The sequence below is a fragment of the Rhipicephalus microplus genome, chromosome 1 (genome assembly GCF_043290135.1).
Source record: "Rhipicephalus microplus isolate Deutch F79 chromosome 1, USDA_Rmic, whole genome shotgun sequence".
Classification (NCBI taxonomy): Eukaryota; Metazoa; Arthropoda; class Arachnida; order Ixodida; family Ixodidae; genus Rhipicephalus; species Rhipicephalus microplus.
The window spans coordinates 33,401,586-33,428,823 of record NC_134700.1 but is presented as its reverse complement, the minus strand read 5'-3'; the positions used below and the strand labels follow the sequence as shown (position 1 = coordinate 33,428,823).

Genomic DNA, 27,238 nt, shown 5'->3' with positions numbered 1-27,238 from the left:
ATCTGCCGCGACGAGCCAATCGTCGGGCGCAACACAGTTTGTAGGAGAGGAGGATGTTACGCGCGCCCTATGGGAAATGGCTCTGCGTTGTGACGTAGGCCCGTGCAGCGCACCAGCGTAGCGTGCCCAGACATGCCAGAGCGGGAAGAAGCCGACGGTTGACTGGCCCAGACCAAGAGGCGCCCTGGCAGCCATCTTGGCGGATGCCGGTGCTTATGCGCGCCCGGGCTACGCTGGTGGTGCGCGTGCGGCAGCTGGGGAATGAGGTGCCAGGTAGGAGGGTGCTCTCAATTCCCCCCCCCCCCCCTAAGACGCCGTAATAAAAGCATCCACCGACCCCGAAAAAACTAAGGTCCAGCTGCGTGCCGTCCACGAGATCGCCGGGCCCCCCGGTGTCTTCGTTCGGCGGCGTCTCAGCAGGAGCGTGGGGCCGTGGGAGGGCGGCGGATACCGCAGCAGCGATGGCCGACTTGAATGAAGAGTCCGTGACGAGCGCCGCCACGACCGCTTGAACGGAGTCGGTCGACAGGGCAGGTTGAAGGCCCGGGCGAGGCGGCACCGCCAGAGAGGACATGACTGCAGGGCACCGCCGGACTTCGCTCGGTGAACCCTCAAACAGAGGTGGGTAGCCTCGTGCACCAGCAGGACACCACAAGCGTCGCAGTAGGAGGCCTCAGGAACAGGCGGCATCCAGGCACCTCCTGAAGCGTCGAGCAGGTCCGAAAGGGTGCGTCCGCAGAAAGGACGTGGGACGGATTCGGGGTCCGACCCCACCCAGACTTTGCGTTGCCTGGACCGGCGACGAGTCGACACGAAGGCGACCGGGGCCCCAGTGCCTTGTTCGAATGTCCACGTAGCGACTTCACGACGAGGCGGTGTCTTGTTAGCAGGGGCCTGTGGAGCATTCGACGGAGGCGGCATGGACGCGGCCGGTGCCTGCGGAACGACCGAGCGTGCGGCTGGTCTCCCGGGTTTTTTCTTGGAAGAAGGGTCATCGAGGAGGACATCACGAATGCTGGGGTGTTGGTGAAAAGCAGAAACGCACTGAAGGTGTGGCCCCGGAGCTGCGACAGGCTGGCCCAATAAAGAGAGCCTACTCCGTCGGATTGAAGATTGCGTGAGCCAATAGGGTGCACGCTTCCCTTCTCCTGCCGACTATGCGGAAGATACCCAGTGAGAGAGTGAGCCACCGGGGAAAGGGCTTTTCTCTCTCGAGCAGCCGGGAGCGCTGGGAACCGGGTGAATATTCCGCGCGCAGCACGTGTAATGGTGTTACCAGGGAGAAAGCTCGCCAGGTAGCCGTTACTGTTGCTGCTGGATGGGCAATGGCACAGCAGCTATAATCTCCGCTCCCTTACATGGAGGGGATAACGTCCCGCTACATGCCGGGGGCGAAAATCAGCCTAGGTGCGTTTACGCAGGTTGTACCGGTGGCGTGGTTTGGAACCATCCTTATTTATCCCGGTTTCCCTGCGGTTCGGTGACCGCCTCCCCCTCCCCGAAGTCGTTGCTGCGGGCAACGAAAGGTTTGAGGTCGGAGACGTTAACTGGACCGCCGACTGGTCTCCCTTGGGAGTCAGCCAGCTTGTATACCAGGGGCAACACCGACACTTTGGTGTGCACTCGGTATGGGCCCAACCACTTGGCCGAAAGGGAGGCCGAGATGCCTTTGGTGGCGTCACTCAAGACGAGATTGCGCCTGTGGACGAGATCACCGACATCGTAACGGACATCCCGATGCAACCGGTCGTATTGAGCCTTCTGACCAGCTCGCGCTTTCGCCAGGTTGGAACGCGCCAGGTCAAGGGCCGCGTCCATCCGTGAGCGCAGTTTCGCTGCGTAGCCAGACGGGCTGACCTTCGCGGCGCTTGCCCCGCCGCCGCCCCGTAGGACGCGGTCCATGGGGTTAGGCAGCTCTTTCCCAAAGTTGAGGAAAGCGGGCGTGTACCCTGTCGAGCGATTGACCGTAGACCGCAAGGAGAAACCGATCTCGTTAAGACAAGCATCCCAATCCTGTGTTGCTGCGCAAAGGCTGTCAGCAAGGGCTTGAGGTTCTGGTTGATCGCTCGGTCGGGTTGGCCTGTGGGTGATACGTGGTTGTTTTATGGTGCTTAATGACACATCCATAAACACCTTGGCCGTGAAATAGGACGCATTATCCGTGATCAACTCCGCTGGAAAGCCAAAGCGGGTAAAGACCTTGGTCAAGTTGTCCCAGATTATGCGTGCCGTTAACTTCTGAAGGGGAAACAGTTCGACCCACTTCGTGAAGTGATCTGTGACAGCCAGGAGAAAAACGTGGCCTCTCCGGCTTCTTGGTAAAGATCCCGTAATGTCACAGGCCCTGACCTGCCAAGGTTGTTGGCTGTCGATCGGCTGCATGAGCCCGGGAGGCTTGCCCCCGCGAGGCTTTACGCATTGGCACACGCGGCATGAGTGGGCGTAGTGAAGGGCGTCGCGCTTCATGCCAGGCCAGGTAGCGCAGCGGCACAACTTTTGAAAAGTCTTAAGGCCACTCGCGTGTCCGGCCAACCGCAAGTCGGGGAAATAACCTAAGGTGGCTTTCCTTAGACTGCGGGGTATCACCACCTTGAAAGACTCCTGGGGAGCTTCTTCAGATGGGACGTAGTGTAGGAGAACGCCATCTGGCATCAAGCAGGTACGAGTCCAACGTGCCCGCAGCAATACCAGCCTGCAAACGGCACTCGGCCCCGACAGCAATACCAGCTGTCTGTTCGCGCCCGGCGGCTTGACCGCCACGCTTCACTTGGGAGCTCAACTCCTTGAGCTCATCAACGATGCGTTGACAAAACGGATCCTCCTGCTGTGCCTTGAGCAGCTCCTCTCTGCTAAAGACAATACCGGTGGACGTGACAGGGTCCACCAGGTATGTGTCCTCACCCGAGGCTGTCGACTCGAAAGTCGCTTCGCCATCGGGGTTCGCGCCTTTCGACCTTTTGGAGCCAGAGGGCCCGGGGTCTACTTGATGCGACTGCTCTCGGGAGTGGCGGACACAAGTGCCGGGCGCCAAAACAGGGGCATGCGACAAAGCGTCAGCCACGACGTTCGAACTCCTTTTCCGGTAGCGCACAACAAAGTTGTAGCGCTGCAAGGTCAACCCCCAGCGTGCGAGGCGGCCCGAGGGCTCGCGCAAGCGCTTAAGCCAGGTGAGTGCCATGTGGTCCGTTTCCACCACGAATGGCACGCCGTCGACATAGCAGTCAAACTTCCGGAGAGCAAAAACTATAGCGAGACATTCCCTTTCTGTGACGCTATAGTTACGCTCGGCGGCGTTAAGTGACCGGCTCGCAAAGGCGACTGGCCAGAGGACGCCGTCGTGCTCCTCAAGGGGTACCGTGCCGAGACCCAGGTCGCTCGCGTCAGCTTGGACAACGAACTCCCTGTTCAGGTCGGGCAGCTTTAACTCGGCTGTGGCAATTAGAGCTTCGGAAAGTGCTTTGAAGGCTCGCTCTTGTTCTGGCCCCCAGCTCCATCGTGCCGACTTTTTCAAGAGTGCAGTCAAGGGCGCTTGGAGGGCTGCACAGTTTGGGATGAACTGTCGATAGTAGTTCACCGTGCCCAAAAAGCGCCTCAGGCCCTGAATGTTTGCCGGCGTCGGGTACTCCACAATGGCACGTACCTTCTCCTCGCATGGCAGAACACGACCGCTCTGAATGGTAAAACCTAATAGTGAGATGCGAGTCTCAGCTATTTGAGCTTTCTTCGGGTTCAAAGTCAACCCGGCAGCACGCAACCAAGTGGTGAAAGTGTTCCTCGAACGTTCGAGAGAAGATGACGATGTCGTTGAGGTACGCCATGGCGTGTTGCCATTTAGCGTCCCCTAGAACGCGGTCTATCAATCTCTGGAACGTAGCTGCAGCTCCAGAACAGCCGAACGGCATGCGGGTAAACTCGTACAAACCTCTGTAAGAGGTGAACGCAGTTTTCTCCGCATATCATAAAAATATCGTCTCAGTATCTTCTGCAGTAGAAAGGTTTCAAGGTGCGTCGCTCAATGAATGGGATTTCAAGTGAAGCCATGAAGGTGCTCGTGAAGTTTGGGGCCATTTTCGTGCCCATGCCACTGACCTGAAGGAAATGCTTGCCATTGAACTCAAAATGGTTATAATTTAGTACAAGTTCAAGAAGTGTAAACAGTACCTCGCCACTTACACTTGTTGATGAGAGAGATTTTACATATTCAGAAACCATAGCCGCTATATCGTCATGGTGGGGTATGTTGGTGTACAGTGAGCAGACGTCCATGGTCACCAGAAAACTACCGCCTGGGATGAAGTGATTTGTGTCCTTTCGGTAATAGGGAAAATTTGAGGGGGATGTTTTTTATTAAGGAATTGATGAATTCTGATATGTTTTCTGTTGATGTGCTGTTACTGGATACTATCAGACGTCCCGGATTGCCTGCCTTGTGTATTTTGGGGAGCAAATAGAATCGATCGGGAACAGAATGGGCCGGTAACATTGCTTTTAACATTGTTCCGGTAATTTTCTCGTCCCGGCGGAGATTATTTAGGGTTACCTTTATCTCCCTTTCAAATTCGGGAGTCGGGTCCGTTGGAAGTTCTTTGTAGAATTTTGTGTCTGATAGTTGTCGTTCCCCTTCCTATAAGTAGTCCGACCTGTTTAGAATTACTATGCAGCCACCTTTATCAGCCGGTTTGATGGTAATTTCAGTGTTTTTTCGTAGTTCGAGTGCCCTTCGTTCTGATTTTGATAAGTTGTTTCGAGATGGCCGATTTTTTTCAAACGCTCTGATGATATCTTTTTGAACTGCTGATATATACATATCGAGGTGTTTGTCCCTCTGCTCACCTGGACACCGTGATTTGTCACCACCAATCAATCTATTCTCGTCCGGAGATGGTTCTGGCGGGTGGCCCCGACTGGATCGACATGGTCGCAGGTTGATCACAGAACGCTTTCGTTTGTCCCACCACATTTTAGAAAACAGGGCAGGAAATGGTGGATCCGGCAACGAAACGAGTAGCATCTTATGCAGCCGTCTGCGCAATTTTCTGCGAATGGAGAGATGTTTTTCGGTGCGATTAGACATCTGCACGAACTTGGGGAGAAGTCCTCGTGCTGACCTGTGGCGTGGCTCCTGCGCCATGACTTGCGTAGTCCGTGACTTGCGCAGCGTTGTCGCTATGGGGCTCCCGGATGCAGTAAAGTCGGCGATTATTGAAGCCACGCTGCATACTGGCGGAAGATCCTCGACGGAGGCCGTTCCGAAAATCGGAGATTCTACCGATTCAGGCAGTGCATGCGTCGCACGCATATCCCCTTCCGTGTGGTCAGATGGGATGTTATTAGACTCAGCGGAAAGACCTGTCTCATCAGGTGGTATAATGTCCAGTAGGATGGGGGCCGGTGCCTCTAAGTCGACCGGACGACCTGCGTTGGGGCCTCTTGCAGAGCTTTGCGCAAAGCTTACCATCAGGGACCCGCCGGACACAGCTGCACCGTCGGGCCGGTGCTCCTCAGGAGCTCTAAACACGACTGCAGAAATGCGTGTGCAAGGCAGAGTTACAGGATCGTGATTGTTCTCTACATCTTGGTCACCGAGAGATGACAGGATGGTAGGGGCTCGAATTGCATCCTCTAGGTCGGGTTTTTCCCGAGTTCCGTCCTGAGAGAAGGTCGAGAGACATGGGCAGGTGGCACAGGGAATCGGACTGAAAGCAACTATGAGCTTGACGCTCCACTCCGCCCATGACTGCTGCTTCAACCTTCATACTGGTGCCACGCCGCTGCACCTTCCCGAACACGGTCTATGGCCACATACCATTTCTGATTTTCTGTCGAGGCCACGCGCATTGCTAGCGCGTTGAAGGTTGCTACCCAGCTGTCGGCGTCGTTCCGGATCCCGTCGAATTCCGGCAGTTCGTAGGTGGACGGTGATGGTGGGGCGGCACGTGAGAATGCGGATATCATTGAGGCAACGTCGTCGAGCTGGTCTGAGAGCTGCAGGAGGGTGCCCCAAAGCTGCCTGCGTTGTTCCAATGGGCTTGCCTCAAGGTTGTGCGAGGCAGCTACATCCAACTCGACGTTAGTGGCATGCAATTCTGGCAACATTGTAGGAGCTCGCTCGGAGATTGACACTGTCAGTTCGTTAGTCTTGACGCGGAGTAGTGCGATGGTACGCCGCAGGTTCGCGGCGCTGTCGTGTGTGAAGTCCGAAGCGTTGGTGATCGCGGTCTTCGAATGAGTAGCGGTTGCAGCACTCACGCCAGTGAGGTTGACGAGCAGAAAAGCCTGGACGGCGTTCCTTGGCAGCTTGTATGTTGAAAGAGTGCGGCAACGGGAATGTACGCCATGGGAAGCGTGAGCGGCATTCCCAAAGGACAGGAGCAGGTGCAGATCCCTGCCGCGAAACGGTGGCAGGGTGTCAATAAGGTCATGCCCTACAACCCCAGGAGAGGCCTGGATGTCGTCCACTGGTGGTTTGAAGGGTAGCTGAAGCGGCGGGTGGGACCCCATTGCCAAGGAAGCGTGAACGGCGTTCCTCGATGGAGAAGCCCACACTGCCGATGAAGACGCGCACCGGTGGCTTCCCCCAGAGGGTTTGCTTGTCGGCTTGCGCCGACGGCAGAATCTATAGCCAAGGACGCATGGATGGCGTCCTTGTGACATTGTACTGGTAACGTGTACTGCAGCCACCGAGGAGGCCTTGACGCCGTCCCCGAACGGTGGTGGCAGGGGGGGCAGGTGAACAGCTGCTGAGGAGGCCTTGACGCCGTCCTCAAGCGGCGCTTATTGCGGCTGAGATGGATGACGAAGCCGGGAGGTAAGACTTCTTCTTCATCGGCTGCGCCATTGTAACGGAGAGAAAAGAGACAACACCCGATTCTGAGCCAGCTGTTCTTATTCTGCTTCTTCTCGCTCGCCTAGCATGCGCGTCTGTGCCAGAGTGCCAGTTTCGGTCTTCGTCGTCACAATATATATATATATATTGTGGGCATTTAGTATACGAATCCTCTTCATCTGTACATTATCTTCATTATTATGTGTTGCTCATGCATCCTCATCGTTGTCACGTAGCATCATCATCTTGGTTCGTTCATCTCAGCTGTCGGCTGCCGGCTCCTCGGGCCTAATAAAGGTCTTCCAAACCAAGACTTCATACGTGGTGGAGTGTGCTGTTAGATTCCCGTCATCCTCTCGACCACTCTACCCCCTGGAGCTACGTTCAGGTCGCCGCTTGGGCCAGGTGTCCGGAAATATGTCGCACCAAGATGAAGTTGGTGCAGCAGCCGTTCCCACTCTGTCACCGCGTGCCGCACCTTCTCACGTCATTAACAGCCTCCAGCGTGAGCCCCATCCCTTCACTGGTATGCGCGGGGAAGATGTGGAGAAATGGCTGGACGATTTCGAACGTGTCGGCGCTGCTAACCGGTGGGATAACACCTACAAACTCGCTCACGTCTCATTCTACCTCGCGGGTGTCGCGAAGACGTGGTTCCTCATCAACATCTCCGACTGGTCAGCCTTCAAGGATCAGCTTCGCCATGTCTTTGGCACACCGGCTGTTCATTCGGCTCTCGCAAAGAAAGCTCTCGCAACTCGAAAACAGCACATCGGGGAGTCGTCTACATTCTATATCGAGGATGTCCTTTCACTTTGCTGCCGGGTTGACACCCCAATGAGAGTCAGACAAGGTACGCCAACTTCTTAAGGGGATTGCACCCGTCGCATTCAATGGTCTTGCAATCCAGTATCCGGCTTCCATTGCTGACATTGCGACAACTTGTCAGCGCCTCGAAAAACTTGAATCTATGTGCCTACAACGAGACAGTGACGTGGCCCGTATTACGGCGGATCCAAACCTACGAGACACAATAAGGGTGATTAAAGGCGAAGAATTAGAATCAATAGGATTCGCACTACCTTCAGTGTGTCCCATTCAGTCTTCTTCAACGTCATTGAGGGATGTCATCAGGGAGGAGCTCACGTCCATGACCCACATGGCCCACCTACAGCCCACTGTCGCTCGTACTCTCCCATCGTTCACGCATGCCGTCGCCACACCATCAGGCACCGTCAGCTCGATGCCGCCGGCACAAACGTACGTGTCGGTTGCTGCCGCACCTCTCACAAGCTTTCCCTCGAGCTTTCCATCACCACCGCCTGAGCCATCATCTGTCCCTCTCACTGCTCTCTCTCCCGGTGCATCAAACGCAAGCTACTACCCGCCTTATTGATAGACTCGCCCTACGTGCTATTATTGCAGCTATCGTGGTCACATTTGACGCTTTTGCCGCAAGCGCCAGCAAGATGAGCGCCGAGAGTACGACATACGCGAACGGGACTATATCACAGGAGCCTTGTACCAGGGCCGTCATTATTCGTCACCGCCGTGTTGGTCTCCATCTCCCCCAGCATCCGGTGAACTGCGCAGTAGTCATCGATCAACCCGATGCCATTCACCGTTGACCTACCGTCGCTCCTCTTCTCCTTTTCAGCCTGCTTCCCTCGCTTCTGATTAGCGTCCAGAAAACTAAGCGATGCAGTTTTTGGAGGACAAACTGCATTCCAACACAAGACTCCGATTTCTCCAGTGTGCCCTTACAATATGATTGCGGTCACAGTTGAGGGAGTGGACGTTTATGCTTTGGTGGACACTGGGGCTGCGTTTTCTGTTATTCGTGCTGATTTGTGTGCCCGTCTTCGAAAAGTCATGACTCCTTATGATGAACCAACACTGGTTACAGCCCAGGGAACAATGATTCGCCCTTCCGCTCTCTGTACTGCCCGTGTGCTATTCGAAGACATTCTTCATCATATAGAACTCGCTGTGCTATCCCCGTGCTCCCACGAACTTATTTTAGGCTGGGACTTTCTTTCCTCTGCTTCCTTGGCTATTTGTTGTGCACAACGTCTCGTCCATCTTACCGACACAGACCACTTGCCCAGTGACGAAACCTACAGGCCACTTCGACTCATCGCTGCTGTAGACATAGAGTTACCACCACACGAACATCAATTAGTCACAGTTTTGTCCAACGACGTTGACTCTGCTGACATTTTGGTCACTCCATCGCCCCGTTGCCTTAATAAAGGCATAGCTCTCGCATCAGGTGTGGCTCGCTTCAACAATGGATCAGCTGTCTTCGCTGCTATGAACACCACACCAGATAAAATTTTACTGCCGCGGGGCACTACTGTCGCCTACATTGCTGATCTGGAGCCTGTGTGCGTCGTGCCTCTTACCCCTGCCTCCTCTAAAGGCAATCCTGGAGATCATCCTGCTTCCTCGGCCTTTACAGCAGCCATCAACAAAGACTTGACAGACTCGCAGAAGCAGCAGCTGCTTGATTTGTTGCAAAAGCATGCAAACTCTTTTGACGTTCATTCATAGAGCCTGGGCCAGACAGCTACTACAGCACATCGTATTCAGACCGACGAAACATCTCGGGCCTAATAAAGGTCTTCCAAACCAAGACTTCATTATATATATATATATATATATATATATATATATATATATATATATATATATATATATTTATTGATTGATTGCATAAATACTCTTTCTAATGATTTCATCCTTCATATCATCTTTTATTTGCTTTGTCATCTTGGTAACCATTGCTTTGTGGTCACTGTGGCATAAAGCAATTGGATGTGCTTGGACATGAGCCACGTGTTTGCTGAAAGTCAGATGAATACACGAGAGGGGATGTGCGAACGTAACACTCATTTGAGTGCAGTTCTTTACACGAAATCTGGTGCGATTGTTTTTCCGTCACTGGGCAGCTATATCCAACGTTACTGGTCTTTTGGACAAACTACCCGTCACTTCAGCGCCCGGTCACATGTTGCTGCATGCCGACTCGCGTTCCTTGCGCCTTATTTTTCAATACTGACTATGTGCGTGCTAGTCAAGGCAGGAAGTATTCACAACTGCTCGTAACGTCGCTAGGACGATATTGACTTCATAGGAAACTGAGGCACAGACTTTGGTGGTCCAATCCACCTTCCCAATGTGGCAGGGCATACTCCCTTTTCTAGCGGAAAGCTCGTGAGGCTCTTCTTTATATCGGATGCTTCTATCCTGGCGATGGTAGTTTTCCGGGCCCTTATCATATTCCTGCCAAAAGGGCAAGGGGCAGCACAGGAAAATGAAGGCGGCTTCCACCGTCATACTCTGGAGCCACAGAATACCACCGGCGCGTTGTGCAGAACCGAAGCGTAATCTAGGTATACAGAGCTTTGAACAAGGAGACAGTCTATATCTCCATGGTATTGGCAAATTTCTTTTCATTTTTCTAAATTGGAACGACTCTTTGCTTTGTTCTCCTCACTGTGGTGTAAACCCCCCCATTGCCTTCCGCACCGCACTGCCGCTGATCCGAAGAGCCCCGCGCTGGAGGTGAAAACACCGACGCGCCGCAGGTGGCGATTTTGGTACCGGCACACAAGTCTAACTGCCGGTCATCACACGTATGAACCACCTCTTAATACTTCATGAACTGTTGCATATTTAGCAATTGTTTAATTATTCAACTTATTCAATTTCCTTTGTGGGCTAATTTAGTGCCTCTTAATATTTCGTGCTTGTAAACCTATTTAATGTATGTTGTAGTTGTAGGAAGAATCGCATTTGTTGGGCCGTACGCTAGTGTATTACCGTAATTACTCGAATCTAACGCGCACCTTTTTTCCGGTTAAGCGAGTTCAAAAATCGCATGCGCGTTAGAATCGAGTACGAACAAAAAATTACGGTCAATCTATTGCCATCGCAAATCCAAAATGGCCGCCCCCTACGTGCGTCGGCATGGTGCGTTGGCTATTTCTGCCTATGTGTTTACCATGTGCGGCACTTCGTACGTGTGCTGAGGAGTTCGTCATCTAGTAGTGCATTAGCATCGACGACGTGAAAGGGCCGACTCCAAAAACTCAAGTGCACCACGATGCCGCTTTTAAAAGAAAAGTCATCGCGTGTGCAGAAACGGACGGAAGTCGGGCCGCATCGCGGTCGTTCCCGAAACGTGCGTGCGGGACCGGCGGAAACAAAAGCAGAAGATTGTCGATAGCAAAGCTTCACGCAAAGGCTTCAGTGAACCACAGCAGGGTCGGTTTCCGCAAATTAAAGAGCTGCTCCGCGAGTATGTGCTTGAGGAGCGAGCGGCACAGCGGCCCGTGACGACAGAACTGCTCCAAGTGCGGGCTATGCAATTAGTCTTAGAAAAAAGTCTAATGCGGAGCCAGTTTAAAGCGAGCAGGTGCTGGCTAATTAACTATATGAAGAGGAAAGGCTCTTCCCTTCGAAGGGGAACATGCATATGCGAAAACTTTTGCGGAGAAGTACGATGAAAAGCTTTACAGTTTTCAAAGGTTCGTCCTAAACTTGCGGCGCAACAACGGCTACCTGCTTGGGCAAATCTGGAATGCCGATCAGACGCCTCTTTACTTCGACATGCCCGGCACCACAACTGTCGAGAAGAAGGGGGCAAAGCAAGTTCGCGTGCTGACATCGGTCCACGGTAAAACTACAGTGACGGCAATGCTCTGTTACACGTCAGATGGGCACAAGCTTCGCCCGTACCTCATATTTAGATGGAAGACAATCCCGAAAGGAATCGTTTTTTCGAGTGGTGTGATCGTGCGGGCCAGCGAAAAAAAATGGGTGCGCGTTGCAATCGATGTCTTACGGTTTTTTTTTTTTTTTTCGCGGTGGAAATCGGGTGCGCGTTACAATCGAGGGCGCGGTAGAATCGAGTAAATACGGTAAACCTATCATTTCGCTTGCCCACAGACATCTCTGATCTCTTCACTGCTTCTGCTTGCATGCAGAACGAACTAACCTGCTGTCATTTTTGCCGCCTACTTTGCGCCGGTGACGCTAGAGTGGCAGCTTGTAACAGTTCTTGGTGCTTGGCTATTGACCTGGAACATGTGGGTTTGAATGGTAACGCTTTGATGGTGGCCAAATGCTGGAGGCTCGCCTACTGTGCAGTGTCGGAGCTGCTAAAAGAAGCCCAGATCGTATTGTTAAATCCCATCAAACAGGCGAGACGTTCCATGCATCTCTTTGCTACCGGCATCAAGTTTTATCTACTTGGTTCCACTGAGCCACCTACTTTGCCGTCCACAATGCCAGCGTCAGTGTCATGGATTCATCTTGGGAGCGCTTGCTAAAGACTGGATTGAGAGGGACGAGAGACGGGAGAGGGAAAACAAACACAATTAATAGAAAGGACAGACCAAAGTAATGCACAGAATTTGTGTTAAGCACTTAAAAATTAACTCAATCACACAATCTATATATACACCTGTCAACTACTGACTGAAATGAAATCTAACTACAATATGCTTTAGAGCCACCTTTAACCCTATCTAATATTTATCCAAGATGGCGTCTCTATAACAAAACGTCCTTACAGTTCGTCACGTTGCCACGTTGACTCCGAGCTCTTGCCATGTTGACAATTAGTCATTCTGTCGTCGACATCCTCCCCAAGTTCTTACAGTCGTCGTCCTCTTTTGCTGAACCAGCCGCTCGACCTCATTGCCAGTTAATTCTGCTCTTCGTCATCTTCTCTGGCTAAGTTAGGGTCCGCCTAACTCATCAACAGTGTCTTGACTGTGGTGCGGGCCACATCCATTCTGGCTTGAAGTGGAGGAGCTGTATTTTACCCAGGAACTGCAATGAAAGGTTGTGGCAAGTCCAGGCAGTGTCACTCGTGTTTTCGGAGATTGATGGCCTCTTTGCCGAGAGCCTCAGAACCGGGCTCTACTGCTTCCGTCGGGGTAGTGACGCTGGCCTTTCTGATCGTCGCAGTTTGAAGCCCCAATGCACAGCCACAGCTCATCCTCCAGGATTTCCCATTACGGCTCTGGTTGTGTGCCACGAATCTTCTTGTCTAGGCTTGTGCGAATAGTGAATTTGAAGGGAATAGTGATAATGGTTAAATAATTTTGAATCGAATTCGTATAGTATATGACATGCAAAAAAAAAATGGGTATGTTTGCTATGACCTATCTTACCGGCACAATATTTTTAAAAAATTGAAGTAGGCCCTCTATATAAATTTTTTTTTTTTCGTTCAAAGGAAGTTTAAACAACTGTGAGTAGTCGCAGAATTTGACTTTCAGCAGTATACGAGTCATAACCCTTAAAGTACATAAAATTTTATTGTTTTTTATATTTAAAGCATATAAGCCGTCATAATAAGCTTTTAAGCTTAATAGAATGAATTAATTTTCGTGTAATATTTTCATTTACAGTGGTCGTAACGACTTTCAAGTCGCCATCGAATGTATTCACCAAGGAAGCTTATTGCCTCACGACTTCAATGTCCGCTGCGCGCAGAGTTGCGAAGATTTCTCGCACGCTGCAAGTGCACTCTCTCTTCTTGTCCCGACGAAAGCGATGGAAGTTAGGCTGGGAGGGACAGCGTGGGGAGTGAAAATATGTCACGCATGATTTCTGAGATTGTGGAGTCATTTGCCGAGAGGAGAGAGCAATTTTCAGCTGACTTTGAGAATTTATTGTGAATTGCACGCTGCGTGCTGTGCTATAATAGTTGGCTTGCATGTCCACGGTAGCCTCGACTACCGATGGGCAGCGTTTTCGGACAAGCTTAAAAAGTGTTGCAGAGCCCCTTTAAATTCATAGGCTTTGCTGCAGGGCGGATTTTTCCTGAATAGGCTCTTTCATGGTTCAGCACTCCTACACTGCAGCGAAACTCCTACAGGTGATATATTCGGATCAATATGCATCTATTCATTCCTTGTGAATACTTGGTAATTTTCAATAATTTAAATTCGAATGCTCTAAATTCAAATATTCAAAGCATTTGAATATTCGGACAAGCCTAATTTTGTCCAATTTCGTACGTGAATGTGTGTGCCGCATTCCAGCACCCGGCATGTGCCTCATGCCCTCTTACTCATGACAGGCAGGGATATCCAATGCTTGCGAATGAAATTACCGTAGCTCATATAGAACCAAATTCCCTCGTCCTCAAGAATAGCATGAAGCATGGCAATATAGGGGAAATTCTTTAAGGTTTTCTAATCCAAATAAACTTAATTTTCATGTCTGGGTCGTTTTTTTCGAACTGTTGGATCTTTTGGACTATTTTTTGGTCCCCGCCAGGCCCGGTTAATTGGTTGGTGACTGTAGCGGCCTGGTTTTACATTTGTGCCCAGTGAAACATGGTAGATCAAGCTTATACGCTTATCAACAGATGGTTTGAATGTTTTGAATGTTCACCATTTTCTCGCCACCTTAAAGTTTGGATTAACCTGTGCACTGTCGAACAGGTGGGTCAACTTGCCATGCTGCTCATCACAGAGAACTCTGCGACGGTGCTGACATCGCGAGAGCGGGCATGCCAACTCCCGCATGTGGAATACCTGGCCGAGAGGCTCTGTGCCCTGTGCTACGACAGGGCATGGTACGCCAAGTCGGGCGGCTGCTTTGCTATCAAGTGCCTGGTGGAGCGGCTGCCCCTGCGTTGGGTGCTGGGACACCAGTACCTGTTCCTCAAGGCCTTGTTCTTCATTATGATGGACCTTACAGGCGAGGTCTCCAATGGAGCCGTTGACATGGCTAAGTGAGTAAACGACACGAAATGGAATAAAATGTTTAAAATTGCAGAATGGTGAGTCAGTTTGCGATATACAAGCGGCTAAGGTAGTATCCAAGAGGAAATGTGAGTACACCCGAAACTGGCACAGAGCTGTTGCAAAATGTAGTTGAACTGAAGCTGCAACCTTTTCAAGCAATCCCAGAGTGTCTTGTGGTTGCAGAGCATTGTGGGAAAAGGGAGTGCGTCGAGCAAGCTGGCTGTAATGTGGCACCCGTGGAGGTATGAAATGAAAAGAACACGTCGCCGCTTTTTGACTATAACTAGATCGTAAATACCAAGCTCACTTGCACACATGTCACTATTCGGATGAAGTCTGCAAGAGATAGGGGAGGGCTTTTGAGGTACCTGGCATAGTCGCCTTGTGTTGAGAAAAGAATACTTGTGGTATGACTGTTAATCTCTTTGCCTTCCGCTTAACACCCTCCCGAGTTCTTGTTGCCTTGTACGTGCTCTGCATGTGTTTTTAAGAGTTTCGGGTCTTGCAAAGCGTTTTAAAAAGATCGGCATAATGAGAGCTTGTTTCATAGCTGCGCTGTCTCAAAAGGGCAGCGTCGTCTACTCAGCCTTGTAAGAGATGCAAAGAGGGTAATAGCCGGCGACGTCTTGTGATGGGCACACGGTGTCTTACATAACGTTGTGTTGGTGGCACAACTGAAAACGAGAAAGATCAATGCAATAGGAAATAAATAAATTATATTTTATACAATATAATTGTGATGGTTCAGTATTTTGTTTACTTGCCCATATATAAAAAATGGCTGAAGAGGTGATTCTGCTATGTCCAACTGCATGCACCCGTGTTTGTGCATTATTGGCAGAAATAGTATGTACATTTCCTCATTAAAATCTTCAATGGATCGAGACACTTATGTAGGTTTTCATAAAAGATGTGTATTAGCCATACTGATGTTTCACTGTAAAATGTTAAGTACTTTGTTAGATTGTATTTCGCCCAGATTATGGGGATATTGTATCACTACCAGGTATTGTCGCTATGCTTCTTAACCTAAAGACTAAAGCATCACCTGGTTCTGATGGCCTCCCAAATAGCTTCCTTCGTCGCTATGCTGAAGCACTCGCCCCGTTCCTCGCATACATTTTTCATACATCGTTGTCATCTTCAGCGCCACCGGTTGACTGGCGATTGGAACGTGTAGTGCCTGTACACAAGAAAGGGGATACCACGCTAATTACAAACTATCGTGCAATCTCGCTCACTAGTTCCTGCTGTAAGATGCTTCAACACACTGCCGCAAATTACATAAATAAATTTTTGACAGACAACAACATTCTTTCTTCATTTCAACATGGCTTCAGAAAAGGTTTTTCTACGGTTTCGCAACTAACAACTGTAATTCACAATTTTGGAAGTGTTCTCAACAAACGTGGACAAACTGATGTAATTTCTTTAGATTTCCAGAAAGCATTTGAGCTCATTTCACATGAAAAGCTACTTTACAATCTAAAATACATTGGCCTCCCCTCTTTCATAGTTAACTGGACCTTGCCTACATAGACAAACGCACCTAGTCGATTTCTAATAATGGCCACTACTCTCGTCGCCTGCGTGTTGCCTCAGAAGTACCGCAGGGTAGCCTGCTGGGACCACTCCTGTTCTTAATCTTTATAAACGGCATCAATAATGTAGTAATGTAGCCGGTTCAAATACGCTTATCTGCAGATAATTGCATACTCACCATAAGGTTGTTTGTCGAGAGGATCAGAAACTTCTGAACACAAACCTTCATAACATTGCTTCTTGGTGTCAAAAATGGGACATGAAGATAAATGAAATTAAAATGGTTTACATTCATATTACAAAAAATAAATAAACAGTTGTTTTCTTATAGTCTTCCAGCTAATCCCTCAGTTGAGATAAATGAATATAAGTACTTGGGATTGACCATAGCTAACAACCTCAGTTGAAATTCCCATATCACTAACATTTGTGCTTCTTCTTTTTCCATACTTTGTGTTCTGCAACACAAACAAAAACAGGCGCCCCAAAAAACCAAACTTCACGCTTATAAAGCGCTAGTTAGGCCAAAACAGGAATACGCTTGCACTGTCTGGCATCCGCACACCAACCACAATATAGCAGCACTTGAGATGGTTCATCACAAAGCTGTCTGATTTATTTTTTCAAATTCCATAAAACCAACTCACCAACAGCAATTATGTGTGTATTAATGGAATACAGGCTTCGAAATCACGACGAAAAATACTCAGGCTTAAATTTTTTTTCTCCTAAAAAATAACAAGTTTTCCTTTCATCCCGGTCCTTATCAATGCATGTCAACAACAAGACAAACCAGACATCATTACTCTGGAACCCGAACTCCTTATCAAGCAAGAATTACCTCCTACAAATTTTCTTTTTTTCCTTGCAGTATTAACAAATGAAACGCACTACTATCATCATTGCTAAAATCAGTTGAGTCGATCGACACATTACTGAAATGTAAAGTTTAAATTGAGTTATAAGTGTTTGTTTGTTCTTGTTTTTTTACCTTTTGGAAATTCTGTATTTTGTTTTGTAACTTCACCCATCTTGCCTGGGCCCTGTGAGCCTGGAGTATGTCGTAAATAAAAAATAAAATAAATAAGTATAGATTGCCTATAAGGAAGTAGCGGGAGTCACAAATATCCGCACTATAAGCAAAAGAACTTTTTTCAAGGGCCGCACTTGTACAAAACATGTTGAGCTTGCAGTTCGATGTTCAAGAATCAAACGTGTGATGCGTGGTGCTTACAACCATTTCAATTTTCATTTGTTAAAGTTTAATGTTTAAAGTTTAACAACCTTCATTGCCAATGAAATGAAAGTGAAAGGGGAGAGGGTCTAACAAAAAAAGCACTATTGTGAAAATTTGCTGACACCTGACTACTTTTCACACTGCCTAGATTATGTGCATTACATGTAAATTATCTCAAATCACGTCTGACTTTTCACACGCTGCAAGACATCAATTGTTCGATTTCACAGTAGCGCACCGAATTTCAAGATGATGCAATCAAATCGCGAACCACAATTCGAGTGGTACAGGTGCCACCCTCATTTTCATTAACGATATTTATCCCTTTCCTTCAAGTGCAGCCACTGCAGAGTCGATTTCGTTCATTCCGTACCAAACCGCAACTTAGAATGCGACTGTTAGCAAAATGCAACCAACTCCACTTAAGCCTAGCCTGACGTTCGGTGGGTTCTTATGGGAGGTTTGGCCATTACATGGACATCCGGCGCCGAAAAGTTTGCACTTACGCACTGAACCAAGAAAAGCGTGTGATGAGAAGTTTGCGTTCACGGCCGGGAAATCAACAACAAAACTCCCCAAGCTTATGCAAGATTGCGCACTGGCAGCAAAGGTGAATGTTTGCATAATAAAGCCATAAAAATTTTGAAATTGATAGACGATGTAGCAAACCCAATATCTGTAGCAAGCTCGATAACGACTACACTTTCCCAGACAGGAAACTTTTGAGTGCAGTTGATAAGGACGGGATCGTACGTGCCCTGTCATGCGTGGCCAACGGCTAGCGGCCGAAGCCAAGCTGCCGAGGCAATACACTTTAGCCGCATAGGCACCGGTGCAAAAGCTTTATCCGGCACTTAGGTAACCGCCCTCCTCCCACTCGGTGAGCGCGCACAGCGTGCTGCGGTTCGCAGTGTCCTTCCTTTTAGGGGCGAAGCTCCTTAGGGCGTGGGCTGTGCGTCCCCTGTAGCCTGTATGTAGCCACCTCTAGTTTAGTTCTTGCAGTGTTCACTAGATGGCGGTATCGTCCCCTGTATGTAGCCACCTCTAGTTTAGTTCTAGCAGTGTTCACTAGATGGCGGTACCGTCTCCTGTATGTAGCCACCTCTCGTTTAGTTCTTGTAGTGTTTACTAGATAGTGGTACTTGTAGCTGATGATGAAAAGATGCAAGATGTTATAAACTAGAAAGCGGTACTTGTAGTTGATGAAAGACGCGAGATCTTATAAAATAGGAATGATGTCACATATGGCGCGTGTCATTGGTTGAAGGCAATCGTTCGATTTAGTGCGGCAACGTACGCTAGGGGGAGCGATGTAATAAAATCGAGTGGGCAAAATGTACAGAGGATTCATGGTTTACCAGGTTTACCTCCGGAGCTTTGCCCACTCATCATCATTCACTTCGTGGATATGGCGGAATTTTTTTTTTTTTCTCCCTCCGCCCTAAGTTCATTCACCTCTGGAACGACCTCTTTGCTCACTTGCTACCGCATTTGTCACGAAGATTTTCCGGCAACTGCATTAAAACTAGTCTGTTATCTTGGAGGACAGCACAATAAGCGTTATGTGTATACATGAGGTGCTGTGGGAGGGAGTTGAAAAAGATTGCATTGCAACTGGTTCTGCACTATTAGTGGTTGCGTTGTGTGTATAACACAGAAATTGCTGAACGATAAGCACTTAATTGCGTGGGCATGCATGCAGGGCCCAACTTTTGGTGTGCTTCTTTTTTTTTTTCTTTGGCTGCCATTCGTAGATCGAACCTGGAGAAGATGCTGATGGTGTGTGGTGCGCCACTGCCCGTGGATGCCCCGGACGACCTGCGTGAGGTTCAGCGCAAGTCGCTGCACGAGGTGACGCTCGAGCTTGTCCGGCAGGTTACTTCCCCGAACACCTGTGTGCGGCAGCAGGCGATCCACTCGCTGGAGGTGCTGGCACAGGTGATGGGCTGCTCGGTGGGTGCCCTCATGGAGCCGCACCGCGAGGTGCTCGCAGACATGGTGCCGCCCAAGAAGCACCTGCTTCGCCACCAGCCCCTGAATGCACAGATTGGACTGATGGAAGGGAACACGTACTGCACCAGCCTGCAGCCGCGGCTGTTTGCCCTAGATGTAAGCGTCGCCGAGCACAAGACGTTCTTCACAGAGCTAGTGAGCTTGTGCGAAGCCGACGACGAGGCCCTGCGCAAGCTGCCCTGCTACAAGGGATGCGGCCCTGTGGCGCTGGTGTCATTGCGGCGAGCGGCCTTGCGAGCACTCGCCACGTGCCACTACCTGCCCTGCCGCGAGCGAGTCTTCCACGTCCTTTACCGAGCACTCAATGCCCGTGACCCCGAACTTCAAGAGGCAGCCTTTCAATGCATGTCCGACTTTGTGGCTGCCTGCAACATTGACATGGAAATGGTACGATTCCAAAATCTATTCACTATGTAGAAGAGGGGTAAAAGATTGGTAGTGTTTGCCAACATTTCTGCAGAAATTGAAAGAAAGAAAAAAACCTTACAAAATTATTGATAGTTTGGTACTGCCGTACACCACCTTTTTGGGCTCTATAGAAAGAGCATATCTCGATTTCAAATATTTTGCTTCAGCTAGGTCCTCCACGCAGAAACAAGCCCTCAAAAAGCAAAATGATTATTACAAGGCCTCTCATTGGTTGCATCTGCCATGTTGCTCTTGCAAGCCTTGTCATTGGTGCAATCCTCCCTTCTGGAGAAAATCGTCTGCTGCTTGTGTGTCAAAAGGCCACAGCTGTCTTGCACTATTTTGTGATGCATTCATGCTTTTTTTAGTTCACTAGGCGACAATCACTGTGAATTGAATTATGCTTTAGTTTGGAGCTGCAGTTAGGAGCTCCATCTTCAATTGTGATAGTGTTCTGCACCCATCGCAAACACCAAAGATTTTCTGTGTGTCTCTTGCACCGACTGTTCTGCTCATTGGCGCTTCAGGCCTTCTGGCGAAGATTATTATTTGAATTGTTTATTCACAACAACAAAGTTGCGAGGATGACCAGGCAAAAAAGCTGCATTGAGCAGTTTGAGGAGAACCTGGTCACCTGATACACTGGGCAGCTTCACAGCGGTCACACAAAAACATGGTATACATCATGAATGAACTAAATTAAAAAACACAAAAACAGTAAACATCCATAGTCGGAATAAATAAACAAGGTCATTATAGAAACATTTGAAAAAAAAAAAGGGGGAAAAAATAAGCGAAGTGCTAAAGACAGAGAAAAGGACAAACAAATAAGCCCTTAGCAGCACAAGCAATCACATAATTACGTCGCGTAGCTTTTTTAGCGACAGAGTTGATACGCTGAGACCATTTTCTTTGTGTAGTTGATTTAGCACAGTAGGTAAACAGGATTGTAGCATTTGGTCACCGTATGTAGTTCTGTTTTTGTTAAATATCCAAGGCTCGGAATGACAAAACTTATAAAAAGAGTTATGTCGCTGTAAGGACGCCAATTTCGTTTTAAAGCGTTATCATTCTTAATTTTTTGCATTCTATACATGCGACATAGCCTATATGTGTACAAAGATTCTTATTGTTCTAAGCTTTGTAACAAAGCAGCAGTATGCCAAAGATATGGCACTCTGCAGACAAGGTGTATTGCTCTTTTTTTGTAATACCACCAGCTTGTGAATGTATTCAGCTGAAGTCGTCCCTCAGGCTAGAATTCCGTATTGAACTAGGGAAAGAAACATTGAATTATATAACATCATATTGATGGATGTAGGAAGATAGTTACATTGGCAACGCATAGTACCTATTGCTCTAGATAATATACTAACTATGTGATTCACTTGGCAATCCCACGATATAGTTGCAGTACGCCACCAAGCGATTTGAAAGACGATAGTATTTCTATTTCAGTATTATTTAATTTAATGGGGGTTTGTTGAAATTGTTTGTTACGTGGATGAAACATCACTGCCTTTGTTTTTTCTACATGAATCTTAAGATAATTACTTGTAGCCCACTTTTGTGTTCTTGCAAGCGTCTTATTGGCTCGATTTGACATTTCAGCACCTAAGTCATTGTCAAAAAACAGACTTGTGTCGTCTGCGTAAATTACGCACTTAACAGAGGAATCAACATTGACTATGTCATTGATGTACAATATGAAGAGATACGGACCCAATATGCTCCCCTGTGGAACGCCGGTTCTTACAGATTTCAACTCCGATTGGTCCCCGGCTATAGCTACGAACTGGGTTCTGTGCTGAAGGTAGGACGTAATAAGAGAGTGAGCTATGCCGCGAATACTGTAGCGATCAAGTTGTTTAAACAAAACATCATGACTGATAAGGTCAAAGGCCTTGGAAAAATCGAGAAAAATTCCAAGCACCATTTTCTTTTCCTCAAATTTTTGCAATATAAACTCCTTTTGGGTCATTAGGGTTAATTCACTTGGCCTGTTTTTACGAAAACCAAACTGTGCAGGACTTATGATACCAAAGTGGTCAGTAAACGAAGAAAACCGCGCTAAAATCACCTTCTCCCAACCTTTCAAAAAAACAGGCAACACTGATACAGGGCGGTAATTTGAAAGATAATTTTTGTCGCCTTTTTTGAATATTACTGTCACCTATGCCGTCTGCATGCTACGAGGGAAAACGCCTGTTGACAAACATAGATTAAAAATGTACTCTTGGCAAGATGCAATTATGTCTGTGACGAATTTTACCGGTGCTGTTTGAATACCAAATGTATCTGTGGCCCTGCTGTTACTTAATGTCAAGAATGAAAAAATAACTTCTTGTGTTGTAACACCTCTTAAGAATAATGACTGCTTATTAGGTGGGTTCATGTACGAAAGGTCAATACCGTCACATGCCAGACCAAGGGACAAAAAAAAAATATCGTTAAAAGCATTAGCAAGATCAACCCCTTTTAGTTCATTGCCGTCTTTTAGGACTGTGGTAGTTTTTTCAAGTGCAGTCCCAGTTATTGAAGCAAGTGTCCTCCCAATTTTATTAGGGGGTCCGGCAGATGAACTGAAGAGATTAAAGTAATAGTGCTTTTTAGCAACCCTTGACTGTTTTGTAACGTAGTTCCTGTATTCTTTAAATGCTTTTAATGCTTCCGGCGATTTAGTTTCCATAAATGAGCCGTACAACCCGTCTCTCTTATTTATAAGCTTAAGCAGGTGCTTATCTATCCATGGTTTGCGACATTTCTTTGTCTGCTTTAAAGTTTTCACCAAGAAACATGCATAGTATATTTCCTAAATAATTGCATAAACTTGTGATAAGCCGCATCTGCATTTTTTTCTCTATACACATCATCCCATTTGGCACTGGCAAGACGTTCTCGGAATACAGACAGGGTGTTAGTATTTACGAGCCGATAAGAGAACGCTTGATGTACTTGTTTTTGTTGTTCAACTGCGCTATCAATGAATACCGTATTTACTCGATTCTACCGCGCCCTCGATTGTAACGCGCACCCGATTTCCACCGCGAAAAAAAAAAAAAAGTAAGACATCGATTGCAACGCGCACCCATTTTTTTTGCTGGCCCGCACGATCACACCACTCGAAAAAACGATTCCTTTCGGGATTGTCTTCCATTTAAATATGAGGTACGGGCGAAGCTTGTGCCCATCTGACGTGTAACAGAGCATTGCCGTCACTGTAGTTTTACCGTGGACCGATGTCAGCACGCGAACTTGCTTCGCCCCCTTCTTCTCGACAGTTGTGGTGTCAGGCATGTCGAAGTAAAGAGGCGTCTGATCGGCATTCCAGATTTGCCCAAGCAGGTAGCCGTTGTTGCGCCGCAAGTTTAGGACGAACCTCTGAAAACTGTAAAGCTTTTCATCGTACTTCTCCGCAAAAGTTTTCGCATATGCATGTTCCCCTTCGGAGGGAAGAGCCTTTCCTCTTCATATAGTTAATTAGCCAGCACCTGCTCGCTTTAAACAGGCTCCGCATTATACTTTTTTCTAAGACTAATTGCATAGCCCGCACTTGGAGCAGTTCTGTCGTCATGGGCCGCTGTGCCACTCGCTCCTCAAGCACATACTCGCGGAGCAGCTCTTCAATTTGCGGAAACCGACCCTGCTGTGGTTCACTGAAGCCTTTGCGTGAAGCTTTGCTGTCGACAATCTTCTGCTTTTGTTTCCGCCGGTCCCGCACGCACATTTCGAGAAGGACCACGATGCGGCCCGATTTTCGTCCGTTTCTGCACACGCGATGACTTTTCTTTTAAAAGCGGCATCGTGGTGCACTCGAGTTTTTGGAGTCGGCCCTTACAAGTGGTCGATGCTAATGCACTACTAGATGACGAACTCCTCAGCACACGTACGAAGTGCCGCACATGGTAAACACATAGGCAGAAATAGCCGACGCACCATGCCAACGCACGTAGGGGGCGGCCATTTTGGATTTGCGATGGCAATAGATTGACCGTAATTTTTTTGTTCGTACTCGATTCTAACGCGCATGCGATTTATGAACTCGCTTAACCGGAAAAAAGGTGCGCGTTAGATTCGAGTAATTACGGTATAAACACAGGTAAGTGGTCACTTATTGCGTATACTAAAACACCAGGTTTCACAGAAGACACATCAAAGTTAGTTAAAAACAATTCTAATGCAATTTCACATGTTGGTGTATTTCGCGTAGGCGATGTTATAACATTTTGACAGAGATGTATATTTAGGAGAGATTCTAACTCTAATTTCATCTTATTCTCGGTAATCATACTTATGTTTAGGTCACCTCCAATAACTATTTGGTAGTAGTTTTTGTTAACAAATTCTAACAGAGAACCTAAATACGACAAGAACAGCAAATAATTTCCAGATGGAGGCCGGTAGCAAACACAAAAAATTATATTGCTACATTTAACTACGACAGCGTCATAGTGCTGATTAGTACGACAGAATTCAGAAAGAAGCTCAGAGGTAAATGAATTTGAAACCAGCATTGAAACACCTCCCCCACGTCTATCACGGCAGTTCATGTAAAAGGATTTGTAACTGGCAAAACTATACGCATCATCTTCTGAAGCAAACCATGTTTCCGAAAACATCACAACACCAAATCGACATTCTGTTCCACCAAAAAAGCAGTCAAGTTCATCTCTCTTGTTTCTACCAGATCTAAGGTAGAAACAAGAGAGATGAATACATTACATGATGAATACTTGTATTCATGATTGAGCATGAAGTACTTTGGAACATCAAGTACCACAGGCACACTTATGGGGGCCGAGCTTACTGTTGGAGTTGTGGTTGGGCCTAATTCAGGTCGCAGTATTGATGCAAGAGGCTGAATCGAACTTTGTGGGCAAAGGAATCAGCCAGTGAACATGCATAAGCAAAAAAGCTGCAGTGTGCTTAAGCAATGAATCGCATCGCCTGCTGTCACCTCGGAATCTTGTAAGGGCACTATATGAATTGGCGTAGGCATCGCCAACCAAGTTCGTCTTGCAGCAACAGGTCAGTGCACCAGTATAACCGACTAGCAGTTTCGCACGTCGACACCTCAAAACACAAGGCCAAGCAATCGGCCCGACAATTTATCACTGTTTTATTTGTTACCAGTTACTATAAACTTTTATAATTATTTTGCAGAAGTTTGAATTCAATCAAGAGTAGGATTTCAAAGGGAATGAAATGACAAGGCCTCGACTACTAAAAAAACATGGTTGATTCCTCTGTTATAAGAATTGGTAAAACCTGTCCTTGCAGAAGTAGTTTAATTGAGATTAATAATTTTACGAGAAGGCGACCGAATCGGAAGAGTAGACACACATATTTACAGCCAGTTAAGTGAGCGGCGCCAGCCAAACAAATTAGCTCGCACCAGTCTGTCATCTTTGTCCTCTTCATCCCCATGCCACTGGCACATAGCAATACGCTTGCGATATGCTTGCGCAATGCTCACATAAAAGCTGGGCAATTGATGTGCTTGCGCAATGTCTATAGATGTTTGTTAGCTTTAGCACCGCTTAACGTGAAGGCAGCCATGTTGACTTGTAGTCATAAATCTCCATCTCGATCATTATTGTAAAGTTAGAGAAACTTTTTGATCATAGCTACTTGTGGTACCTTTAATAGTTGATGGTGAGAGTGGAACCAGAGAAAGCAATGTCACAGCCAGAAGACCATGACTAATTGGACGTTGAACATGGGTTAAGGTCCCTTACTTATGGCATGTTACAGTTACTGAACACCACTGCCCGACCGAAGGGAAACAAAATACGTGTCGTGTCTTCCCTTTGGCTTGTCGCGCATATTTTCTGGGCCAGCATTTGTGGGGAACGCGAACTTAAAAGCCGGCGGGCGTTGCATAGCTATTCAGTATGAATGGATGCTATTAGTGAGGCTAATGTTTGGGGTAAGGTCGCCGCATTGGGCTGTGTCAAGGCATTGACAAAGTTGCACTACTCCTATCGGAAACGCGCCAAATAGGATGGACACTTAGAAAAAATGGGTTGAAGGAAGAAATTGCGGATGCGGTGATGCATTACTGCACCTTACCAGGAACGCTTTTAGAGCACAGTGGTAGATATAAAAAGTGTATTTTTCAAAGCCTACGAAGCTTGCGTCGATGGTGCAGTGGATAGCAAGCGTGCCCGGCATGAGCTCTTGTGGACTCTGAGGTTATGGGTACGACTGCTGTTGAGGGAACTTTTCCTCTTTATCAATTTACTGTGCGTGATTTTTCGACGTCATTTCCGTGATGGAAATGCGTTGTTAAAGTCTTGGTGAAGCACAGCATAAAGCACTTTCTCGTTAAAAAAATATTTCAAAGTTGGAATATCGCTCAGCCCTACAGTGCTTGACATGTGCCTCATTGAAAACTTGAGGGGGGATGCGGCCTTTGAAAACCGAAAAATCGCGAAAAAGTCGATTTTTGGCAAACCACATATTCGGGCAGTATGTGTCATAAACTACCTTTTCTGTAAATGTCAACGTCTAATTCGTCGCGAAACCATTTGAAATAAAGTTTAGAACATGCCGCGGCGGCCCTCGAGCGGCGCGCGAGCGCTCAAAATACCCCAACTTGGCGTGATCGCAGTTTCTCGACCGCTCGACGGAGCCCCGCCATTTTGGTGTTGTTTTGTTTGTGAATTCTTGCTCTTTCTTTCCCCGCCACCTGCGTCGCCGGCGGCAGCGCAGGAGAGGAGCAAGCCGCTCATGATTGGAGGGCTCGCAAGAGCTTTCAAGTTTCCCGCGGCTGAGGCGCGCAGCTGGGATTGGGCGAAGTGCGCGCTTCCCAAGGACGCGGGGGAGCCCGCGACTGCCATTGGCTGCTGCGCGCGATGACGTAGCGCTCTTGCGCATAATGCGGCCGATGCAACCGCTCGTCTGCTGCTCCTCCGTCCGGCGTTTTTGTGTTCCGCTCGCTTCCGTGTATCGTTGCAGCCGTTCGCATACTCTCCACGTTTCAACTGTCTCCGAAACGATTTTCAACCGTCTTTACGAGACGATTTTTAACCGTCTGTATGAGACCGTTGTTGTGTTCGCTCACGATGCGCCCAACGAAAAAGAAGATGCTACAATCGTTCGGTGCAAGGAAGCGAGCTATGAAGCTTGTCCGCGCGGCGAGGCTCTCCGCTCGCACGTGCGCCGACGGTGATCGCGCCGACCGTACCTGTGGGGCAGCTTCTGCTTCATCTACGCAAGAGAGTGGTCACATCGACGCACCTAGCAACAGGACTCCTGCTCCGCCGGTGCAAGAATTTGTCGTTACAAGTGCGCCTGGTGTCTCGTGCTCATCGACAGTGGCTTCCGCATCTTCTCTTTCATTGGCCTCGAGTGCGATCGCGTCGTCAACTGTGCATTTGCGAACAAGTTTCCTGACGTGCGAGGAGAAAGAGGCGGCGGATCAACAATGCGCTGCTG

At 48.1% G+C, this 27,238-nt stretch overlaps 1 protein-coding gene across 7 annotated transcripts in view; it reads left to right on the top strand.

Annotated features, from left to right (window-relative positions):
* Positions 1 to 27,238, top strand: part of Nipped-A (Transcription-associated protein Nipped-A) — a 991,444-nt gene that overhangs the window by 409,360 nt on the left and 554,846 nt on the right. For all 7 annotated transcript variants that reach the window (XM_075869412.1, XM_075869408.1, XM_075869400.1 and 4 more), the window contains 2 exons: positions 14,293 to 14,585; positions 19,132 to 19,777. In XM_075869412.1, coding sequence (XP_075725527.1) covers positions 14,293 to 14,585; positions 19,132 to 19,777 — 939 coding nt within the window. The remainder of the gene's footprint in view (positions 1 to 14,292; positions 14,586 to 19,131; positions 19,778 to 27,238) is intronic.